Source organism: Corythoichthys intestinalis, chromosome 15 (assembly GCF_030265065.1).
Source record: "Corythoichthys intestinalis isolate RoL2023-P3 chromosome 15, ASM3026506v1, whole genome shotgun sequence".
Classification (NCBI taxonomy): Eukaryota; Metazoa; Chordata; class Actinopteri; order Syngnathiformes; family Syngnathidae; genus Corythoichthys; species Corythoichthys intestinalis.
In genome coordinates, this window is record NC_080409.1 from 49,867,214 (window position 1) to 49,886,040 (window position 18,827).

At 39.5% G+C, this 18,827-nt stretch overlaps 1 protein-coding gene across 7 annotated transcripts in view; it reads right to left on the minus strand.

The window, feature by feature from the left end:
* Window positions 1-4,282: 4,282 nt before the first annotated feature.
* The window catches only part of evla (Enah/Vasp-like a), a 228,790-nt gene continuing 214,245 nt past the window's right edge, over window positions 4,283-18,827 (minus strand). For 2 of the 7 annotated variants that reach the window (XM_057859989.1, XM_057859988.1), the window contains exons 7-14: window positions 16,967-17,217; window positions 16,728-16,843; window positions 13,727-13,754; window positions 13,596-13,635; window positions 11,686-11,746; window positions 11,557-11,614; window positions 8,858-8,915; window positions 4,286-8,222 (exon numbers count right to left, since the gene is read on the minus strand). In XM_057859989.1, the coding sequence (XP_057715972.1) occupies window positions 8,185-8,222; window positions 8,858-8,915; window positions 11,557-11,614; window positions 11,686-11,746; window positions 13,596-13,635; window positions 13,727-13,754; window positions 16,728-16,843; window positions 16,967-17,217 (650 nt within the window). In that variant the 3' untranslated portion in view covers window positions 4,286-8,184. Of the gene's footprint in view, window positions 8,223-8,857; window positions 8,916-11,556; window positions 11,615-11,685; window positions 11,747-13,595; window positions 13,636-13,726; window positions 13,755-16,727; window positions 16,844-16,966; window positions 17,218-18,827 lie in introns of all 7 variants that reach the window. The other 5 variants (XM_057859985.1, XM_057859983.1, XM_057859986.1 and 2 more) reach the window with 5 other exon arrangements.

Sequence of the window (18,827 nt, forward strand, 5' to 3'; positions counted from 1 at the left end):
GATGGTTTGAATTGCAATTAATTGCGATTAATTACGATTAATTAATTTTTAAGCTGTAATTAATTCCATTAAAAATTTTAATCGTTTTACACCCCTAGTTTTAATATTTCTATAACTTGTACTAACGTTGATCTTTTAAGAACTACAAGTCTTTCTATCCATGGATCACTTTAACAGAATGTTAATAATGTTAATGCCATCTTGTTGATTTATTGTTGTAATAAACAAATACAGTACTTATGTACCGTATGTTGAATGTATATATCCATCTTGTGTCTTATCTTTCCATCCCAACAATTAACAGAAAAATATGGCATATTTTAGAGATGGTTTGAATTGCAATTAATTGCGATTAATTACGATTAATTTTTAAGCTTTAATTAACTCCATTAAAATTTTGAATAGTTTGACACCCCTAGTTTTAATATAAAATTTCTATAACTTGTACTAACATTTATCTTTTAAGAACTACAAGTCTTTCTATCCATGGATCGCTTTAACAGAATGTTAATGATGTTAATGCCATCTTGTTGATTTATTGTTGTAATAAACAAATACAGTACTTATGTGCCGTATGTTGAATGTATATATCCGTCTTATCTTACCATTCCAATTATAATTTACAGAAAAACATGGCATATTTTATAGTTCGAATTGCGATTAATTACGATTAATTAATTTTAAAGCTGTAATTAACTCGATTAAAATTTTTAATCGTTTGACAGCCCTAACTATCACATATAGTATAATATGCTTAAAAAAAAATATTATGCTGTGTCTATTAGGAAAAAGCGAGCAGGAAGGGGTTAGGCGGGGACAGAAAGGAAGGATGTAGACAGAAGAGAAGAACAAACAACAAGAATCAGCTAAACTTTCAGCTTTCTGTCCCCGCATAACTCCTTCTTGCTCGCTTTCTCTTGATAGACAAAACGTAATAAAAAAAAAGTGTGTGTGTGTTCATATACACTCACTGGCTACTTTTATTAGGTACACTTGTCCAACTGCTCGTTAACACTTAATTTCTAATCAGCCAATCACATGGCGGCAACTCAGTGCATGTAGACATGGTTTAAGACAATCTCCTGCAGTTCAAACAGAGCATCAGTCTGGGGAAGAAAGGTGATTTGAGTGACTTTGAACGTGGCATGGTTGTTGGTGCCAGAAGGGCTGGTCTGAGTATTTCAGAAACTGCTGATCTACTGGCATTTTCACGCACAACCATCTCTAGGTTTTACAGAGAATGGTCCGAAAAAGAAAAAATATCCAGTGAGCGGCACTTCTGTGGGTGGAAATGCCTTGTTGATGCCAGAGGTCAGAGGAGAATGGCCAGACTGGTTTGAGCTCATAGAAAGGCAACAGTGACTCAAATAACCACCCGTTACAACCAAGGTAGGCAGAAGAGCATCTCTGAACGCACATTACGTCGAACTTTGAGGCAGATGGGCTACCGCAGCAGAAGACCACGCCGGGTGCCCCTCCTTTCAGCTAAGAACAGGAAACTGAGGCTACAATTTGCACAAGCTTATCGAAATTGGACATTAGAAGATTGGAAAAACGTTGCCTGGTCTGATGAGTCTCGATTTCTGCTGCGACATTCGGATGGTAGGGTCAGAATTTGGCGTCAACAACATGAAAGCATGGATCCATCCTGCCTTGTATCAACGGTTCAGGCTGCTGGTGGTGGTGTAATGGTGTGGGGAATATTTTCATGGCACTCTTTGGACCCCTTGGTACCAATTGAGCATCGTTGGAACGCCACAGCCTACCTGAGTATTGTTGCTGACCATGTCCATCCCTTTATGACCACAATGTACCCAACTTCTGATGGCTACTTTCAGCAGGATAATGCGCCATGTCATAAAGCTGGAATCATCTCAGGCTGATTTCTTGAACATGACAATGAGTTCACTGTACTTAAATGGCCTCCACAGTCACCAGATCTCAATCCAATAGAGCATCTTAGGGATGTGGTGGAACGGGAGATTCGCATCCTGGATGTTCAGCCGACAAATCTGCACCAACTGTGTGATGCCATCATGTCAATATGGACCAACCTCTCTGAGGAATGCTTCCATCACCTTGTTGAATCTATGCCATTAAGAATTGAGGCATTTCTGAGGGCAAAATGCGGTCCAACCCGTTACTCGCATGGTGTACCTAATAAAGTGGCAGGTGAGTGTATATAGAGGCCTGTAATTGTCAACATGGGTAAACCTCAACCATGAGAGACAGAATGTGGGAAACAAAAACCCAGAAAATCACTTTGTTTGATTTTTAAAGAATTTATTTGCAAATCATGGTGGAAAATACGTATTTGGTCAATACCAAAAGTTCATCTCAATACGTTGTTATGTACCCTTTGTTTGCAATAACGGAGGCCAAATGTTTTCTGTAACTCTTTACAAGCATTTCACACACTGTTGCTGGTATTTTGGCCCATTCCTCCATGCAGATCTCCTATAAAGCAGTGACGTTTTGGGGCTGTCGTTGGGCAACACGGACTTTCAACTCCCTCCACAGATTTTTTATGGGGTTGAGATCTGGAGACTGGCTAGGCCACTCCTTTGTTTCCCTGGCTGTGTGTTTGGGATCATTGTCATGCTGAAAGACCCAGCCACGTCTCATCTTCAATGCCCTTGCTGATGGAAGGAGATTTTCACTCAAAATCTCTAGATGTATGGCCCCATTCATTCTTTCCTTTACACAGATCAGTCGTCCTGGTCCCTTTGCAGAAAAAACAGCCCCAAAGCATGATGTTTCCACCCACAAGCTTCACAGTGGGTATGGTGTTCTTTGCATGCAATTCAGTATTCTTTCTCCTCCAAACACTAGAACCTGTGTTTCTACCAAAAAGTTCTATTTTGGTTTCATCTGACCATACACATTCTTTCAGTCCTCTTCTGGATCATCCAAATGCTCTCTAGCGAACCGCAGACGGGCCTGGACGTGTACTGGCTTCAGCAGGGGGACACGTCTGGCAGTGCAGGATTTGAGTCCCTGGCGGCGCATTGCGTTACTGATAGTAGCCTTTGTTACTGTGGTCCCAGCTCTCTGTAGGTCATTCACTAGGTCCCCTTGTGTGTTTCTGGGGTTTTTGCTCACCGTTCTTGTTATCATTTTGACGCCACGGGGTGAGATCTTGCATGAAGCCCCAGATCGAGGGAGATTATCAATGTTCTTGTATGTCTTCCATTTTCTAATAATTGGTCCCACAGTTGACTTCTTTACACCAAGCGTTTTACCTATAGCGGATTCAGTCTTCCCAGCCTGGTGCAGGTCTACAATTTTGTCTCTGGTGTCCTTCGATTGCTCTTTGGTCTTGGCCATAGTGGAGTTTGGTGTGTGACTGACTGAGATTGTGGACAGGTGTCTTTTATACCAATAATGAGTTAAAACAGGTGCCATTAATACAGGTAACGAGTGGGACCTCGTTAGAAGAAGTTAGACCTCTCGGACAGCCCGAAATCTTGCTTGTTTGTAGGTGACCAAATACTTTTTTTCCCCTCTAATTTGGAAATAAATTCTTTAAAAATCAAACAATGTGATTTTCTGTCCCCCCCCCCCCCCCCCCCACATTCTGTCTCTCATGGGTGAGGTTTATCCATGTTGACAATTACAGGCCTCTCTAATCTTGACAAGTAGGAGAACTTGCACAATTGGTGGTTGACTAAATACTTATTTGCCCCACTGTATACAGTATGTATGTATGTATGTATGTATAATATAGTGATGCAACGATTAATCGATTAACTCGAGTAATTCGAGTACAAAAAAGCTTCTAATCAAATTTTGCTGCTTCGAGTATTCGTTTAATGAGTGCTGCGCTGTAATGGTTTGTTTTGAAAGTGTCTGCATTTAGTTTTATTGATTTGGTAATTTGGGTGGATACACTGCCCTCAATTGGCAACAGTGAAAATGACATAACTCATTTAAAATGGCTGAATTCAGCTGCTACCAGTTAAGACCAACAAAAGGTAAGTTTTTGTTTGAGCTAATATGTTTTTAATGCATTTGTAATTTAGTTTATAGGTATATTTAGGTGTTTTTTGTGGGAATATTTGTTTGAATGACTTGTTAAGAGCAATGTAAAACTGTTAACATTTTATAGCATTTCAGTCAGCGGACATTTTCTATGCAAGTTAGTTGTTCTTCTTTCTCTAAATGAAAGTGCAAATCTGCATAGTTTGAAGAAACATTCAGGAATTATCTTTTGTATTTGCATTTAATGCTGTTATGAAAGTGCAATCTTAGCAAGCCTTTGTTTTACATCTTCTTAAAATTAATTCAGCAATGCATTAAATGTTCCTAATCCAATTATTTGAACTAACAAATTGAAAAATTAATCGACCACTAAAATAATTGACAGCTGCAGCCCTATTCAAAGTGTTGCAGTCTGTAAAAATTTAAAAATAAAAAATGACTTTCCAAACATTTTCAAACGAACATTGACGGACAAGCACATATTGTAGCGTCGACAAGGACAACGCCAACTTCCTGAAGGTTTTCCAATGGTTATATTTTGCAACCGGAAGCACGGAGCACGACTTTTGTAAGCCGTAGCCGGCGCTAACAAAACAACACTACAGTTTAGGACACTTGCTATGCTAAAATTAATGCTAATGTGAATGCTATGCTAATGTACTGTATGTATGTATATAATGTATATATACACCACAAAAAAGGCTAAAAGATGAATCTAAATTACTGTGAGTGTAGGCATGAATGACTTTTAACATACAGGTTTTTGATTTCTTTATTTAATGAGAATGTCGCTGAGAGCAGACAATGCGAGTGCAACAATCCAAACTCCTGCAAAGACACTTTGAGCTACCATCACATCCATTTTTTTGCACATTCTTCCCAGCTAACTTTGCATATTGCCAGAAAAACATCCTCAAAAGTCCCCCCTCCCCCCAAAATTACTCACCCCCCACTTAGCTACCATTAACAGCATCATCTCGTACACAGAGAAAGGGATTCATCATGGAAACGAAACACTATTGTAAACGCACCTTTTTTGTTTTCTCAGTTGAACCAAATAAATTGGTAGAAACTTGGGATTCATGCATAATTGGAGCACCAACATAGGATGGATGAAAAACAATGACACTGTTAGTCATTATTTTTTTTTTTTTTTAAACACCACTGAGCACTTAGTAGGGATGGGGAACCATTCTGGGACCATGTCAGAAAAAAATACCTTTGCTGTCACCAATACAGCACGCAAAAAACAGGAAATTTCGTGAACTTGAATGAATGTGAATCCATTTTTAACCTATTCACTGAAAAACTCATTTGTGTGATTTCTACGGAGCCCTTCAAGGGATATAGACAGAAATAAAATAAATTTTAACAATCTGGTGCGCACCAGCGCTCCACATACTGTCTGGTGCTAACCAGATTTTAATATGGTGCGCTCCACATATTATCTGGTTTCACACAGCATACCATCTGGTACGCACCAGATAGTTTCTGGTGCCCACCACATACAATCTTGTGCGCACCAGATAGTTTCTGGTTGCCCACCACATACTATCTTGTGCTCACCAGATAGTTTCTGGTGCCCACCACATACTATCTTGTGCTCACCAGAGAGTTTCTGGTGCCCACCACATACTGTCTGGTGCGCACCGGACTGTTTCTGATGGGCTCCACATACTATCTGGTGCGCACCAGATAGTTTCTGGTTGCCCACCACATACTATCTTGTGCTCACCAGATAGTTTCTGGTGCCCACCACATACTATCTTGTGCTCACCAGAGAGTTTCTGGTGCCCATCACATACTATCTTGTGCTCACCGGATAGTTTCTGGTGCCCACCACATACTGTCTGGTGCGCACCGGACTGTTTCTGATGGGCTCTACATACTATCTGGTGCGCACCAGACTGTTTGTGGTGCACTCCATATACTATCTGGTGCACACCAGACTGTTTCTGGTGCCCACCACATACTATCTTGTGCTCACCAGGTAGTTTCTGGTGCCCACTACATACTATCTGGTGCTCACCAGGTAGTTTCTGGTGCCCACCACATACTATCTGGTGCGCACTAGATTGTTTCTGGTGCGCACCAAATTGTTTCTGGTGTGCTCCACATACTAGCTGGTGCCCACCATGTAGTTTCTGGTGCGCCCCACATCCTATCTAGTGCGCACCAGATAGTATGATGTGTGCAGCAGATAGTATGTGGAGCGCAGACAGAAATGAAATAAATTTTAACAATCTGGTGGGCACCACATACTATGTGGTGCGCACTAGATTGTCTCTGGTGCGCTCTACATATTATCTAGTTTCACACAGCATACTATCTGTTCCCACCAGATAGTTTCTGGTGCCCACCACATACTATCTTGTGCTCAGTATGTGGTGGGCACCAGAAACTAAGTGGTGCTCACCAGACAGTTTCTTGTGCCCACCACGTGCACTCCACATACTTCCTGGTGCGCACCATACTGTTTCTGGTTTTCTTTTCTGGTGGGCACCACATACTATGTGGTGCGGACTAGATTGTCTCTGGTGCGCTCCACATATTATCTGGTTTCACAAAGCATACTACCTGGTACGCACCAGATAGTGAGTTTTGGGCACCAGAAACCATCTGGTGAGCACAAGATAGTATGTGGTAGGCACCAGAAACTATCTGGTGTGCACCAGAAAGTCTGGTGCGCACTAGATAGTATGTGGATTGCACCAGAAACAGTCTGGTGCCCACCAAATACTATCTTGTGCTCACCAGATGGTTTCTGGTGCCCAACACATATTATCTGGTTTCACACAGCATACTATCTGGTAGTATGTGTTGGGCACCAGAAACCATCTGGTGATCACAAGCTAGTATGGCACCAGAAACTATCTGGTGCGCACCAGATAATATGTGGAGTGCACCAGAAACAGTCTGGTGCCCACTAAATACTATCTTGTGCTCACCAGATGTTTTCTGGTGCCCAACACATACTATCTGGTGCTCACCAGACTGTTTCAGGTGGGCTCCACATACTATCTGGTGCGCACCAGACTGTTTGTGGTGCGCTCCACTTACTATCTGGTGCGCACCAGACGGTTTCTGGTGCACTCCACATACTATCTGGTGCGCACTAGACTGTTTCTGGTGCGCACAAGACAGTTTCTGGTGCCTACCACATCCCATCTGCTGCTCACTAAATTGTTTCTGGAGCGCACCACATACTATCTGGCGCGCACCAGATAGTTTCTCGTGTGGTCTACATACTATTTGGTGCGCACTACATACTATCTGGCGCGCACCAGACTGTTTGTGGTGTGCACCAGATTGTTTCTCGTGCGTTCCGGGACAATGTAATGGTGACGATGTGCAAGTAATGCAGTATTATCTTTAGTTCAGTCCAAGATTGGAGTAAAGCTCAACTAAATCCTGTGTCTATATATGTTGGTGCGCACCACATACTATTTGGTGCACACCGCATACTACGTTTTTTAAAATTTTTGACCATGTCCCTTTAGGGGCTCCGTAGATGTCTGAAATACCCTAAGATGCTTAAAAAAACTGACCTTACCCCTGAGGGCTTTTTAGCAAGCGGATGACTGCTCAGTGGCGTGGCCATTGCAGTGTAGGAGAAGGTATATGTTCATCGGCTACTTGTGCGGGAAGAAAAAGTCAGACGCACCACACCAGTGTGAACATGGCGATGAAAACATCATCACCAGGAACCATTTGGCCAATTTTGTGCTTTTTCTTTTTTGTTCTTTTAAACAAATGGTCTGGGGTCAAATGAACAGAGAATAAAGTATAAAAGGTCGACACAGATGGTGTGCAAGTTTCCGTTTCTCTTTCTGAAATACTCGTCGCCGTCAACGTGAGCACAGGGTTTTAAATAATACAACAAGTACAAACTTAGAAAAACCAAAAATATTTTCCTTTGAAGACAGAACAGAAGAAAACGTGGCAACACCGAGTCGTCTCGAGCGGAGAGGCGCACGCACGAGCACGACACCCGACCGCGTACGGCAGTTCGTCCTCTCTTCGAGTTTCGTCTCGCTCTTTTACGTCCACTTTGCTGTCCGGCAGAATCAAATGTTGACGCAACATCTCTGCGACGAGACCTCACAGAAACATTGAGAGAACATTCTTGGGGGAGCTCTTAGCGGGTCCGTCCCACGTCCTCCTTGCCCTCGTGCTCTCCTTCCGAACGTCCCTCGGCTACGATTAGGATGTGCTAATCCGGCCAATTTCTTGTCTGATGGCTGAGGGAAAAACAAGGAAATAGTTAGCGCACGTGCCATACGAGAGATGGCTGCATTTGTTCCTTGTGAAGCATACACCTGTATACAGTATAACATCTTTTCCACTGTTCATTGTGCAGTTTCTGAGTTTATGATGATGTGCGGATGCTAACTGATACATGCTAATCGTTTGTGTGGATTGTTATTGCTGTATAAGCATTGAATTGCTTTTATTGAAGATGAAACTGATTTAATTTCATTTTTATTTTAGTTTTATTCTGCAAGTGTTGATGTCATGAGCAGGTGAATAAAGTCAGCAAGCTAAAACGGACCTCTGACATCATCATTTCGGAGCTTAGCTCATTGTCTAGCTAGGTCTTAGCTGCAATATCTTGGCAAGGACATTACAATGACATATAATACATGTTCTTGGATGGTTATTTTGAGATTTAGTGGGTATTCAGGGTTACTTTTAAAGGGTTAATTCCGACCTAGGCGGAAATTCTGGTTACATTGCCAGCATAGGAACGCAACATTCTTAACGCAGGGACTACCTGTAGATACAGTACATTAAAAACTTTGATAAAATACGCATATTGTCCACCGGAGAGAGACATATTTCAATTTAACAAACCCTTGCTTAAATAAGTACTTACCATGAATGATTTCATCCTTCACTTTATGCAACTCGCGTACGACTTCATCCAAAATCTCCTGCGAGAAAAGCAAATTCGGAGTTCATTTTAGCAAAAGTCAAATGTCAACTATTGATTAATTATTACAAAATGCTAAACATGGGAAAGGGGGAGGACTTCTGTGAAGTTGGGCCACCATCAGACGCAAATTTCTCTTAAAATGATGTCAATCATTTATGCAACGTTTGTGCTATAAAAAGTTTAGTTTGTGCTGCTATCGTTTTTGAGATATTTACAATTCTTTTATTGGTCAATCTGAGGTCAACCAGCCCCCCATTTGGCTTAAAAATGATGTCAATCGTTTTTACTACGTTTGTGCTGTAAAAAGTTTCGTTTGTGCTGCTGTGAGAATTTGACATATTAATTTCGAGTGATGACTTCACTCGCAGCTTTTCTGTATCCAACATTCCAAGCTGACAGAGCGTACCAACTCCTCAATAACAGAGGGGTGTCCCAACAACTAGCGCAAACGTAGCGCAAACAAATGGCACCCCTTCGGGTCTATTATGAAGTTAATGCGGGTCTTGAGATATTAATTTCGAGTGATGACGTGACTAGCAGCCCCTTATACTCTCAGTCATGTAAGCAAGATTGAAATATTGCTCATTTGGCGCACAGAAAGAAAACTGAGCCAGGGTCCCCCCAGGATTGATAAATCTAAATTCAAGACTTTTAAGACCTTTTTTAATGCCATTTCAACTGAAAATTAATACTTTTCTCGCACCCATGTTTTTAGATAATATTGAATCATATTAAAAAAATAAAGCACTGAACATCAAATTTAACCTCAATTACTAAGTGTGTTTGACAAAAGAATGCACATTTGCTAAAGATACAATTAAAACACATTTAAATATAAGGTCTTTCAGATTTTTTCCCCACAGGATAAAATGGATTTTACATTAAAGTAACTTCAGAAATTACATTTGCAATACAACAGGTTTCCCTTTTAAGAGGACCTAGTCAAGGTGGTAGGTTGGTGATTGTCAAGTTGGTCACCTTAACTGGTGATTGTCAAGTTGGTCACCTTAACTGTAAAGTGCTTGGGAAAATCTTGCAATTGGCAGTAAAAGTTCAAAAAACAGTCACTAAATGGCAGTAGTTTACCTTTAATTACCACAAAATAAAAAAGCTACACATGACCATTTCCCTTGATAATTGTTTTTTTTTTCTAATCACATTACAAGAAGTATACAAAACACATGTTAATCCTTTGTTAGCTATTGAAGACATTTCTTTTAATCAGATAGAGAAAATCCATACTCTTATTCAATCAAGAAAAACATTTAAATATACCAGGAGGTGTTTTACTATCACCTACCTTATAATTTGCCTGTCACCATGCCATGTTATTCAGATCAACGTTACCCCGCACTCGTTCCAATAATAGTGTCAACCGTGTTGTGTATCTGAGGGTGAGGGTGGATCTACGACTCCGGTTTATCCATTCTTAGGCTAGTGCACCTGCCAATACCCCATTGAACATGGCTAACTCTTAAGTTAAAACTACGAAATTCACATTCATTCGAAAGGCAAACCGTGCAGAAATTATTATTGCATCTAACACATTTTAATTGGAGAAATTGGCAACTTACTTTGAAATGTTAAGCAGGTCCACTGCCTTCGCATGACCCATAAACTGTGACCCAAAGTATCTGGATGCGACTTGGTTGCCGATCCAATACCTCACATGCTGGTCCAACTGTTTGGACTTGGTTGTCTTGTTGAGGCTTTCGTCGAACATAACAACTAAGGTATCCAAGCAGTTCCTTACAATAGCACACAGTACTGTGCGATTGCCTGCTGTTGTGATGTTGATGCTAATGATGCTAACAGCGCGCACGCACGAGGTGCATTATGATTTGTAGTGCAGTGCATCGTAAAAATTCTACGCGTCATCTTCGTTATGGATTAATAATTTTTTAAAAAAACTTCGTCACGGATATAATTTAGGTTGCACTGAGATGTTCTTCAAAATTAAAACCAGGGTGAAAAAAATCCAGACTTACGACAGCTAATTTAATACTTTTAATATTGGAAAACTAAATTCAATGCTTTTTTAATACTTTTAATAACCCGCGGGTACCCTGTGAGCATTCTCAGGCTTATCATTTTTTAGCCCCATTTTATTTTTTTTATAACTGTGGTCGAAGCCCGCCTCTTCCCTAAAAGCCGATTTCAAACTACGCGCTAACGCTAATGCACAGATCCAACTCCTGCCTTTCTCGCTCTTTGCTGACATAATTGCTGCATGAATCCCGATTTGGGGGACTTGACAGTTCGGAGCGCAGCCACACTCTGGAAAATCAGATCGGATTTTAACCACATACGAACATGACCACGATCGGATTTGAAATGGTCCAGTTCTATGCGACTTATCCCGTTAATGCCTCACTCGAGCTGGAAAAACACGAAAAAATTGGATTTGTCCATTAAGACCTGCGGTATGAACCTAGCCTTAGTGTCATCTGGAAAATTTTGTCTGCATATAAAATTCCATTTATGTCTTTTACATCCATTCAAATGTGACATAATTTGACAGATGGCACTTAATGACACCTGTTATAGGCATTCATTAATGCTCATGACAACGTCATGCCATCGTCATGACGGTCTTATGACACCACTGTAAGAGTTGTAAAAGCCAGCGTAAGACCAACCTGTTTCATCCTGTCGAATTCGGTGTCCGATTCACTAGTGCTGCCGATAGGTCTGACTCTACAACACAAGAGCAGAAACTCTGTTAGTAGATCAAATCAGCTCTTGCATGTCAGTTGCGGAGTTCGCACCTTGAAACCAGTGAGGACTTCTCTGCAGAGTTGGATCTCTCCCACGGCTTCTTCATAGCATCTAAAAATGGAGACAAAGGGACTCGCAAATATGTGGCACCGTTGCTGTTTTTACTAAGAACGGGACATTTGATTTAGTCACTTGAAGCCTTTGTAATTGCAGTAATGAATTATTCTTCATAAACCGTATTTAAATCGCAAATAAATATTTGTCTCATAAAGTTACATTGGTTTTTAAAATTGAAAGGATTTTAGTGTATATAAAATAACAATTATCTGAAGTAAAAGTGCCATTCTAGGAATTTTCTTAGCAGCAGTCCAGAACTGAAATGGTCGAAAGACTAAAAAAACTCAGCAAAGTGCACATATTTCTTCTGAAAAATAGTTTATATGAGAGCACTACAGTATTTGCAGAAACACAAACATTTTTTTTTAAATTAAGGAATTATTTGGTAGATGGAAATGTAATTATTTATGGGATATCTCCATTTCGGTAGCTGTTAGGTAAGCTAACGTGTGCATCAATTTAGCCGGTGTAGCAAAAAATTATTCACTGACAAAGATTCTGTGTGTGGAACGTAACCTGTGAATAAAATTTGTGATTAGTTTTTAGAAAAAAATTGCTAATTCAATCGGATTACTCCATTTCAGTAGCCGTTAGCCTAGCTAACGTGTGCTTCAATTTATCCGGTTTAACAGAACATTTTTCAACTAAGAAAAGGTTTCAGGTTTGGAACATAACTTGTGAATAAATATTATTAATTTGGTTTTCGAGAAAAAATGCTTATTCAGTCAGATTACTCCATTTCGGTAGGTGTTAGCTAAGCTAACTTGTGCATCAATTTAGCCGGTGTAGCAAAAAATTATTCACTGACAAAGGTTCTGTGTGTGGAACGTAACCTGTGAATAAAATTTGTGATTAGTTTTTAGAAAAAAATTGCTAATTCAATCGGATTACTCCGTTTCAATAGCCGTTAGCCTAGCTAAGGTGTCCTTCAATTTTTCCGGTTTAATAGAACATTTTTTAACTAAGAAAAGGTTTCAGGTTTGGAACATAACTTGTGAATAAAAATTATTCATTTGGTTTTCGAGAAAAAATGCTTATTCAGTCAGATTACTCAATTTCGGTCGCTGTTAGCTAAGCTAACATGAGCATCAATTTAGCCGGTGTAGCAAAAAATTATTCACTGACAAAGGTTCTGTGTGTGGAACGTTACCTGTGAATAAAATTTGGGATTTGTTTTTAGAAAAAAATTGCTATTAATGCAATCGGATTACTCCGTTTCAGTAGCCGTTAGCCTAGCTAAGGTGTCCTTCAATTTTTCCGGTTTAACAGAACATTTTTCAACTAAGAAAAGGTTTCAGGTTTGGAACATAACTTGTGAGTAAAAATTATTTATTTGTTTTTTTTAGGAAATATGCTTATTGAATCAGATTACTCCATTTCAGTAGCCGTTAGCTAAACTAAAGTGTGCATCAATTTAGCTGGTGAAACATAACCTGCAATTAAAATGTGTTCATTTTTTTTTTAACAGACAAAGGTTTTGGAATGTCCAATCCATTTGAACTTATTTTTTAATAGTTCACACGGTTTACATTTGGGTTTTCTTACGGTTTAGGAAATTTGTGTTTCAGGATTACCGTAGTTAGTGTTGGGTAGCCAGGCAGGTTAGAGGTCAGGGATTTTTGATAACAGTTTATGCTTAGGATTTCAGGGTTAACTCATAGGTTGCCATTGACGGTGATAGACATCCAGTCCATTTTGACTGGGCGAACGATGGCTTTAGATTTGATATTAGCCCAGTTTGTCAAACTATTTTGTAAAAACAACCATATTTTCACCGTTGTCTAAAAATTAGCCATATTTGGCCACAGTTGAAGATACTGTACATCAGTTGGACACAAAATACCTGTTGAATTCTGACCAGATCCACGACTACCAGAGTCATCCTGCAATTAAGAAAATAAATGTTGTCTTCATCATGGAGGCTACTTTTTTGGTGAGAAAATCTGAATGTATAGTAGTAATATTAAGACTCACTTCATCCGGTTTCTCAGAAGCTTTTCGTCTAAAGGAAAGGAAACAACACATGAGTTATAAAATAAAAGTGGTGTCCAAGAAAATGTCTGACGGGATACTAATAGGCAGGGAGAAATGTAAAGTGGTACCTTGACCTACGAAACTATTCTAGACACGAGAGATACTATATACAGTAAAAGATACGTGATTCCCACTCGCAGAAAATTTTAAGAGCGGCGCCATGAATGCGCTTGTCCTCGCTAAGATGTTGGTGCTCAGTCAAGTTAGACAGCGAGCTAAACTCTGAAAGGATGATGTCAGAAGTCTGTGTTTGGCTGCCTTCATTGAAGTGTTCCTGAGCCTGACATCAACGCTTTGCATAGTGAAACTAAAAATGAAAATGAAATAAGTCAGTCTCCTCCTCATTAGAACAATGACAGTTCTATTCACAGTAACATAAATCCGCGATTACAATCAGCTGGTAATACAGCAATAACACCAATAGAAATGGTTAGCATGTGTTAGCTAGCATCCGCACTAGAGCTTTCCCAACGACATCCCGCCTTTGGTTAATGAAGGGTTAAAAATAAAAAATATGCGTGGAAAGCTGAGAATGTCGGAAGCTCAGTATGCAAGCGGGGAAAGCGGCACAAAGCCAAAAAAGCGCACCAAAACATTGACTTATTTCAACGAAACTAGGAGGGTACACTGTTTTGTCCTGTCTCTTCAATGCCAAGCTTGGCTGCAGGTCTGCTGTGAATGAACATCTAAAGCGCCGTCACCCAGTTGTAATGTTGGAAGATGACAGGAGACAACAAGCTGGCAGATCGTAAGTCCATCCAACTAACGAAGTTTTTTATTGAAGTTGCTAAGTCGCGTTATGCAAGAAGTCAATTTATCATACAGTAAATAAAAATGAGGGCGGTAATTTTCACAGCTGCGTTTTATCACCGCGTGAGTGCGTGTTGATGGCATTCGAGACTCCAGTTCCTTTCACAGATGTTTACTGGTCATCAGCACACCGTAAAATTAAAGGTCAGACATACAAAATAAGGAAACACATCTATATTAAACACTGTAAATGTTAGCATTGCTACATTGCGGCTAATGGGGAAAAAAGACAACCTACTTTATTCTGCTATAAACATTGGCAGTCTTCTCCAACACGCAAACTTGCGGTTTAAAGGTGACATTTCAAACATGAAAAATCGCTAGCATTTGCAAACAAAAAAAAGAAAAAAAAAATCTATTACTGACACCACATGCAATGACGAAAAGTGCTTTTTTGTGAACATTTCAAAATAAAAGCACATCATGTTCGTCATATAAATAAAGATTTCTGGAGTTAATCCCACATGCTTCAGAATTCAGATTCTTCACTAAGAATAGCTTTAAAATGACACCTTTTATGAAAAATCTGATTGGCAATGAATAATTATTATAATTATTAAAGTATATAGTAGGGCTGTCAAAATTATCGCGTTAACGGGCGTTAATCAATTTTTAAAAAATTTATCACGTTAAAATATTTGACGCAATTAACGCAGATGCCCCGCTCAGAGAGATTTAAATGACAGTACACAGTGAAACGCTCACTTGTTGTGTTTTATGGAGTTTTGCCGCCCTCTGCTGGCGCTTGGGAGTGACTGATTTTATAGGCTTCAGCATCCATGAGCATTGTGTAAGTAATTATTGACATCAACAATGGCGGGCTACTAGTTTATTTTTTGATTGAAAATTTTACAAATTTTTAGTGCTGCAACAATTAATCGATTAACTCGAGTATTCGAGTAGAAAAAAATATTCGAATTAAATTTTGTTGCTTCGAGTATTCGTTTAATTAAAGTGGCGTTGTAATGGTTTATTTTGAAAGTGTTTACACTTAGTTTATTGATTAGGGTGGATAGATTGCCCTCTGGTCTGCCTCATTTCACATGGCTGAATCCAACTGCCCCCTGTTAAGCTCAACATAAGCTAAGTTTTTGTTTGTGCTAATGTTTTTTAATGCATTCATAATTTAGTTTATATGTATAGCCGTTTTTTGTGGGAATATGAGTCAGAACCATTTGTTAAAAGTATTGGAAAAAAATGTTAGCATTTCATAGCATTTAAGCTTGAGGCTCAGTTTAGGGTATTTTAATTTGTCATGTTCCTTATCCGATTACTCGATTATTCGAACTAACTGGTTCATCGATTAATCGACTACTAAAATAATAGATAGCTGCAGCCCTACAAATTTTATTAAAATGAAAACATTGAGAGGGGTTTTAATATAAAATTTCTCTAACTTGTACTCACATTTTTCTTTTAAGAACTACAAGTCTTTCTATCCATGGATCGCTTTAACAGAATGTTAATAATGTTAATGCCATCTTGTTGATTTATTGTTATAATAAACAAATAGTCCTTATGTACCGTATGTTGAATGTATATATTGTGTCTTATCTTTCCATTCCAACAATAATTTACAGAAAAATATGGCATATTTTATAGATGGTTTGAATTGCGATTAATTGTGATTAATTTTTAAGCTGTAATTAACTCGATTAAAAATTTTAATCGTTTGACAGCACTAGTATATAGTAGTATACTATAATATTAACACATAAGGTTGTTAGTTGTTTCAGCTAATATATGTTTGTGTATGCATTTGTAATTAAGTTTAGAGCTACAGTTTGTGGAGTTATGTGTGCACGATTTGCTATGAGAATCGTAAACACATTAGCATTCGTAGCATTTAAGCTAGCAGAATTGTTAGGCAAACCAGGCTAATTTAACCTATTAAATTTACATATTGATCAGACTAGATGGATGTTTGAACACCAATTGTTTTGTGTATGGTGTTTTCTTGTCAAAATGCGTGTCGTTTTGAACATAGATGAACATTTGTGTGTTACAAAAACAACACTGGTGTGTACTGTTACATCCCTAAACGAAAGCCATTCCGGGATGACTTAATTTAAATTTTCATCTTGAGGTATCACTGTACTTTGTGTTTTATGGTGTAATTTTTTTTTCTTACCTGCGAGCTAGTAAGGCATTCATTTCCTGCATGAGACCCTCGCCACCACCTCCACTCCCACCGCTAGATCGGTTGGAGTCACTTTTGCCGCTAGAGCCTGGCGGACTACTCTCATCCTAAAAAACACACAGGCAGAAGTTTTGTTGACTTTTCTTTTATTCCCTCCATAAAGTATCTAATATCATAGAGACATTAATATAGCAGCTGAGGTGTTTCCAAAAGGGAAGCCAGGTCCTCACCCGTTGAACCTTCCGAAGTTTGGCCCCAGCCAGCGCGGCCGCCAACCCCGAAGGCTGCTGCATCCCGGGGGGAGCACCGGGAGGCCCCCCGCCGGCGGGTAACGGAGGGGGCACGGGCGGGGGCGCCGCCATCGGGGGCGGCGGACCCGGTGGCGGCGGAGGGGCCGGAGGGCCGGCAGCGGGTGCCGGGATTCCGGATGCGGGCGGGGCTACGGACAGCATGGCCGGGTGACCTGCGGAAACAGGGGCGCCTGCGAGGGGCAAAGTTAGAGCTCTGTTAACGGCGGCTACCCCCTGGAAGGTTGACTTAAGGGTCCTGGGTGCAAAAGTAGTGTATTTTGTTTAATGGTGGAGGATACACTGCCCTCTGGTGGCAGAGTTGAGTCTAGCTGGACAGTTGCCTTGTATGACTTAGGAGCAGACTCAGACATCTGACATGGATAAATGCCCTGGTTTGGCCCACATAAGACTGTAAGTTGCTTCATCTAATATATGTTTGTGTATATATTTGTAATCAAGTTCAGAGCTACTGTTTGAGGAGTTACGTGTGAGCGATTTGCTATGAGAATTGTAAGTACGTTAGCATTCGTAGCATTTAAGCTAGCTAAGCTAGAGTTTTGGTAAGCAAATTAGGCTAATTTAATTGACTAAATGTACATATTGATCAGACTAGATGGACGTTTGAATACCAGTCGTTTTGTGTCGAGTGTTTTATTGTTAAAATGCGTGTCGTTTTGAATAGACGTGTACATTTGTGTTACAGCTTTACAAATTAAAAAAAATGTGAAGGAAGCCAGAAGCTTCAAAAAGCACAATTGTTTGCTGTCTGTCAAACTGAAAAACTTTACGAATCTTCATGATTAGTGACTAAAGAACAAGTCATGTTGATAAAGTAAAGTAAAAAATAAGATACTGTGAGGAACAATTAGTGTACTGTTTGTGCGCCTAAAAAAAAAAAAATAATAAAAAAGAAGACTGGAAACAAAATAGCGGACAAGACTCCGGCATCACAAAGGTGAAATTGCCTAAGTCGAGTACTTCGTAACCCCCGGGACTACCTTTATATATATTTAATATACATATAGTATACAATTTATATAAAGTATTAGGGCTGTCAAATTTATCGCGTTAACGGGCGGTAATTAATTTTTAAAAATTAATCACGTTAAAATATTTAACGCAATTTACGCATGCAACAACCCACTCACGCATTGCCGCGAATAGACTACAAAGGCGCTGTTTAGCATATATACAGATCTAAAAGGCAGCGTCATGTGAGTAGAGTAGATACAAGCATTCATTGGGACAGTGCTTTTATTTGGTAAAAGCTTTAACATCTCTTGGTGGGGAAGGCTGACGGAAGTTTATTTTTCTTAACACCCTGTATTGTTCTCAATGCAGAGAAGATATACTATTTGCAGTCACCACACAAAGTCATGGCTGCACCACTTCCCATCATGCATTTGGGCAGAACAGTTAAGTCGCAACAGTATCATTTACTGAAAGCTCAACAAATACACTAGATGACAAGATTTAGTCACAATATATAAACTCACATTTATCCTGTAAGAATTACAAGTCTTTTTATCTGTGGATCCCTTTCACAGAAAGAATGTTAATAATGTTAATGCCATTATGTGGATTTATTGTTGTAATAAACAAATATAGTTCTTATTAGGGTTGTTCCGATCATGTTTTTTTTGCTCCCGATCGTTTTATTTTGAGTATCTGCCGATCCCGATATTTCCCGATCCGACTGTTTTTTTTTTTTTGCTCCCGATTCAATTCCAATCATTCCCAATAATTTTTTCCGATCATATACATTTTGGCAATGCATTAAGAAAAAAATGAATAAAACTCG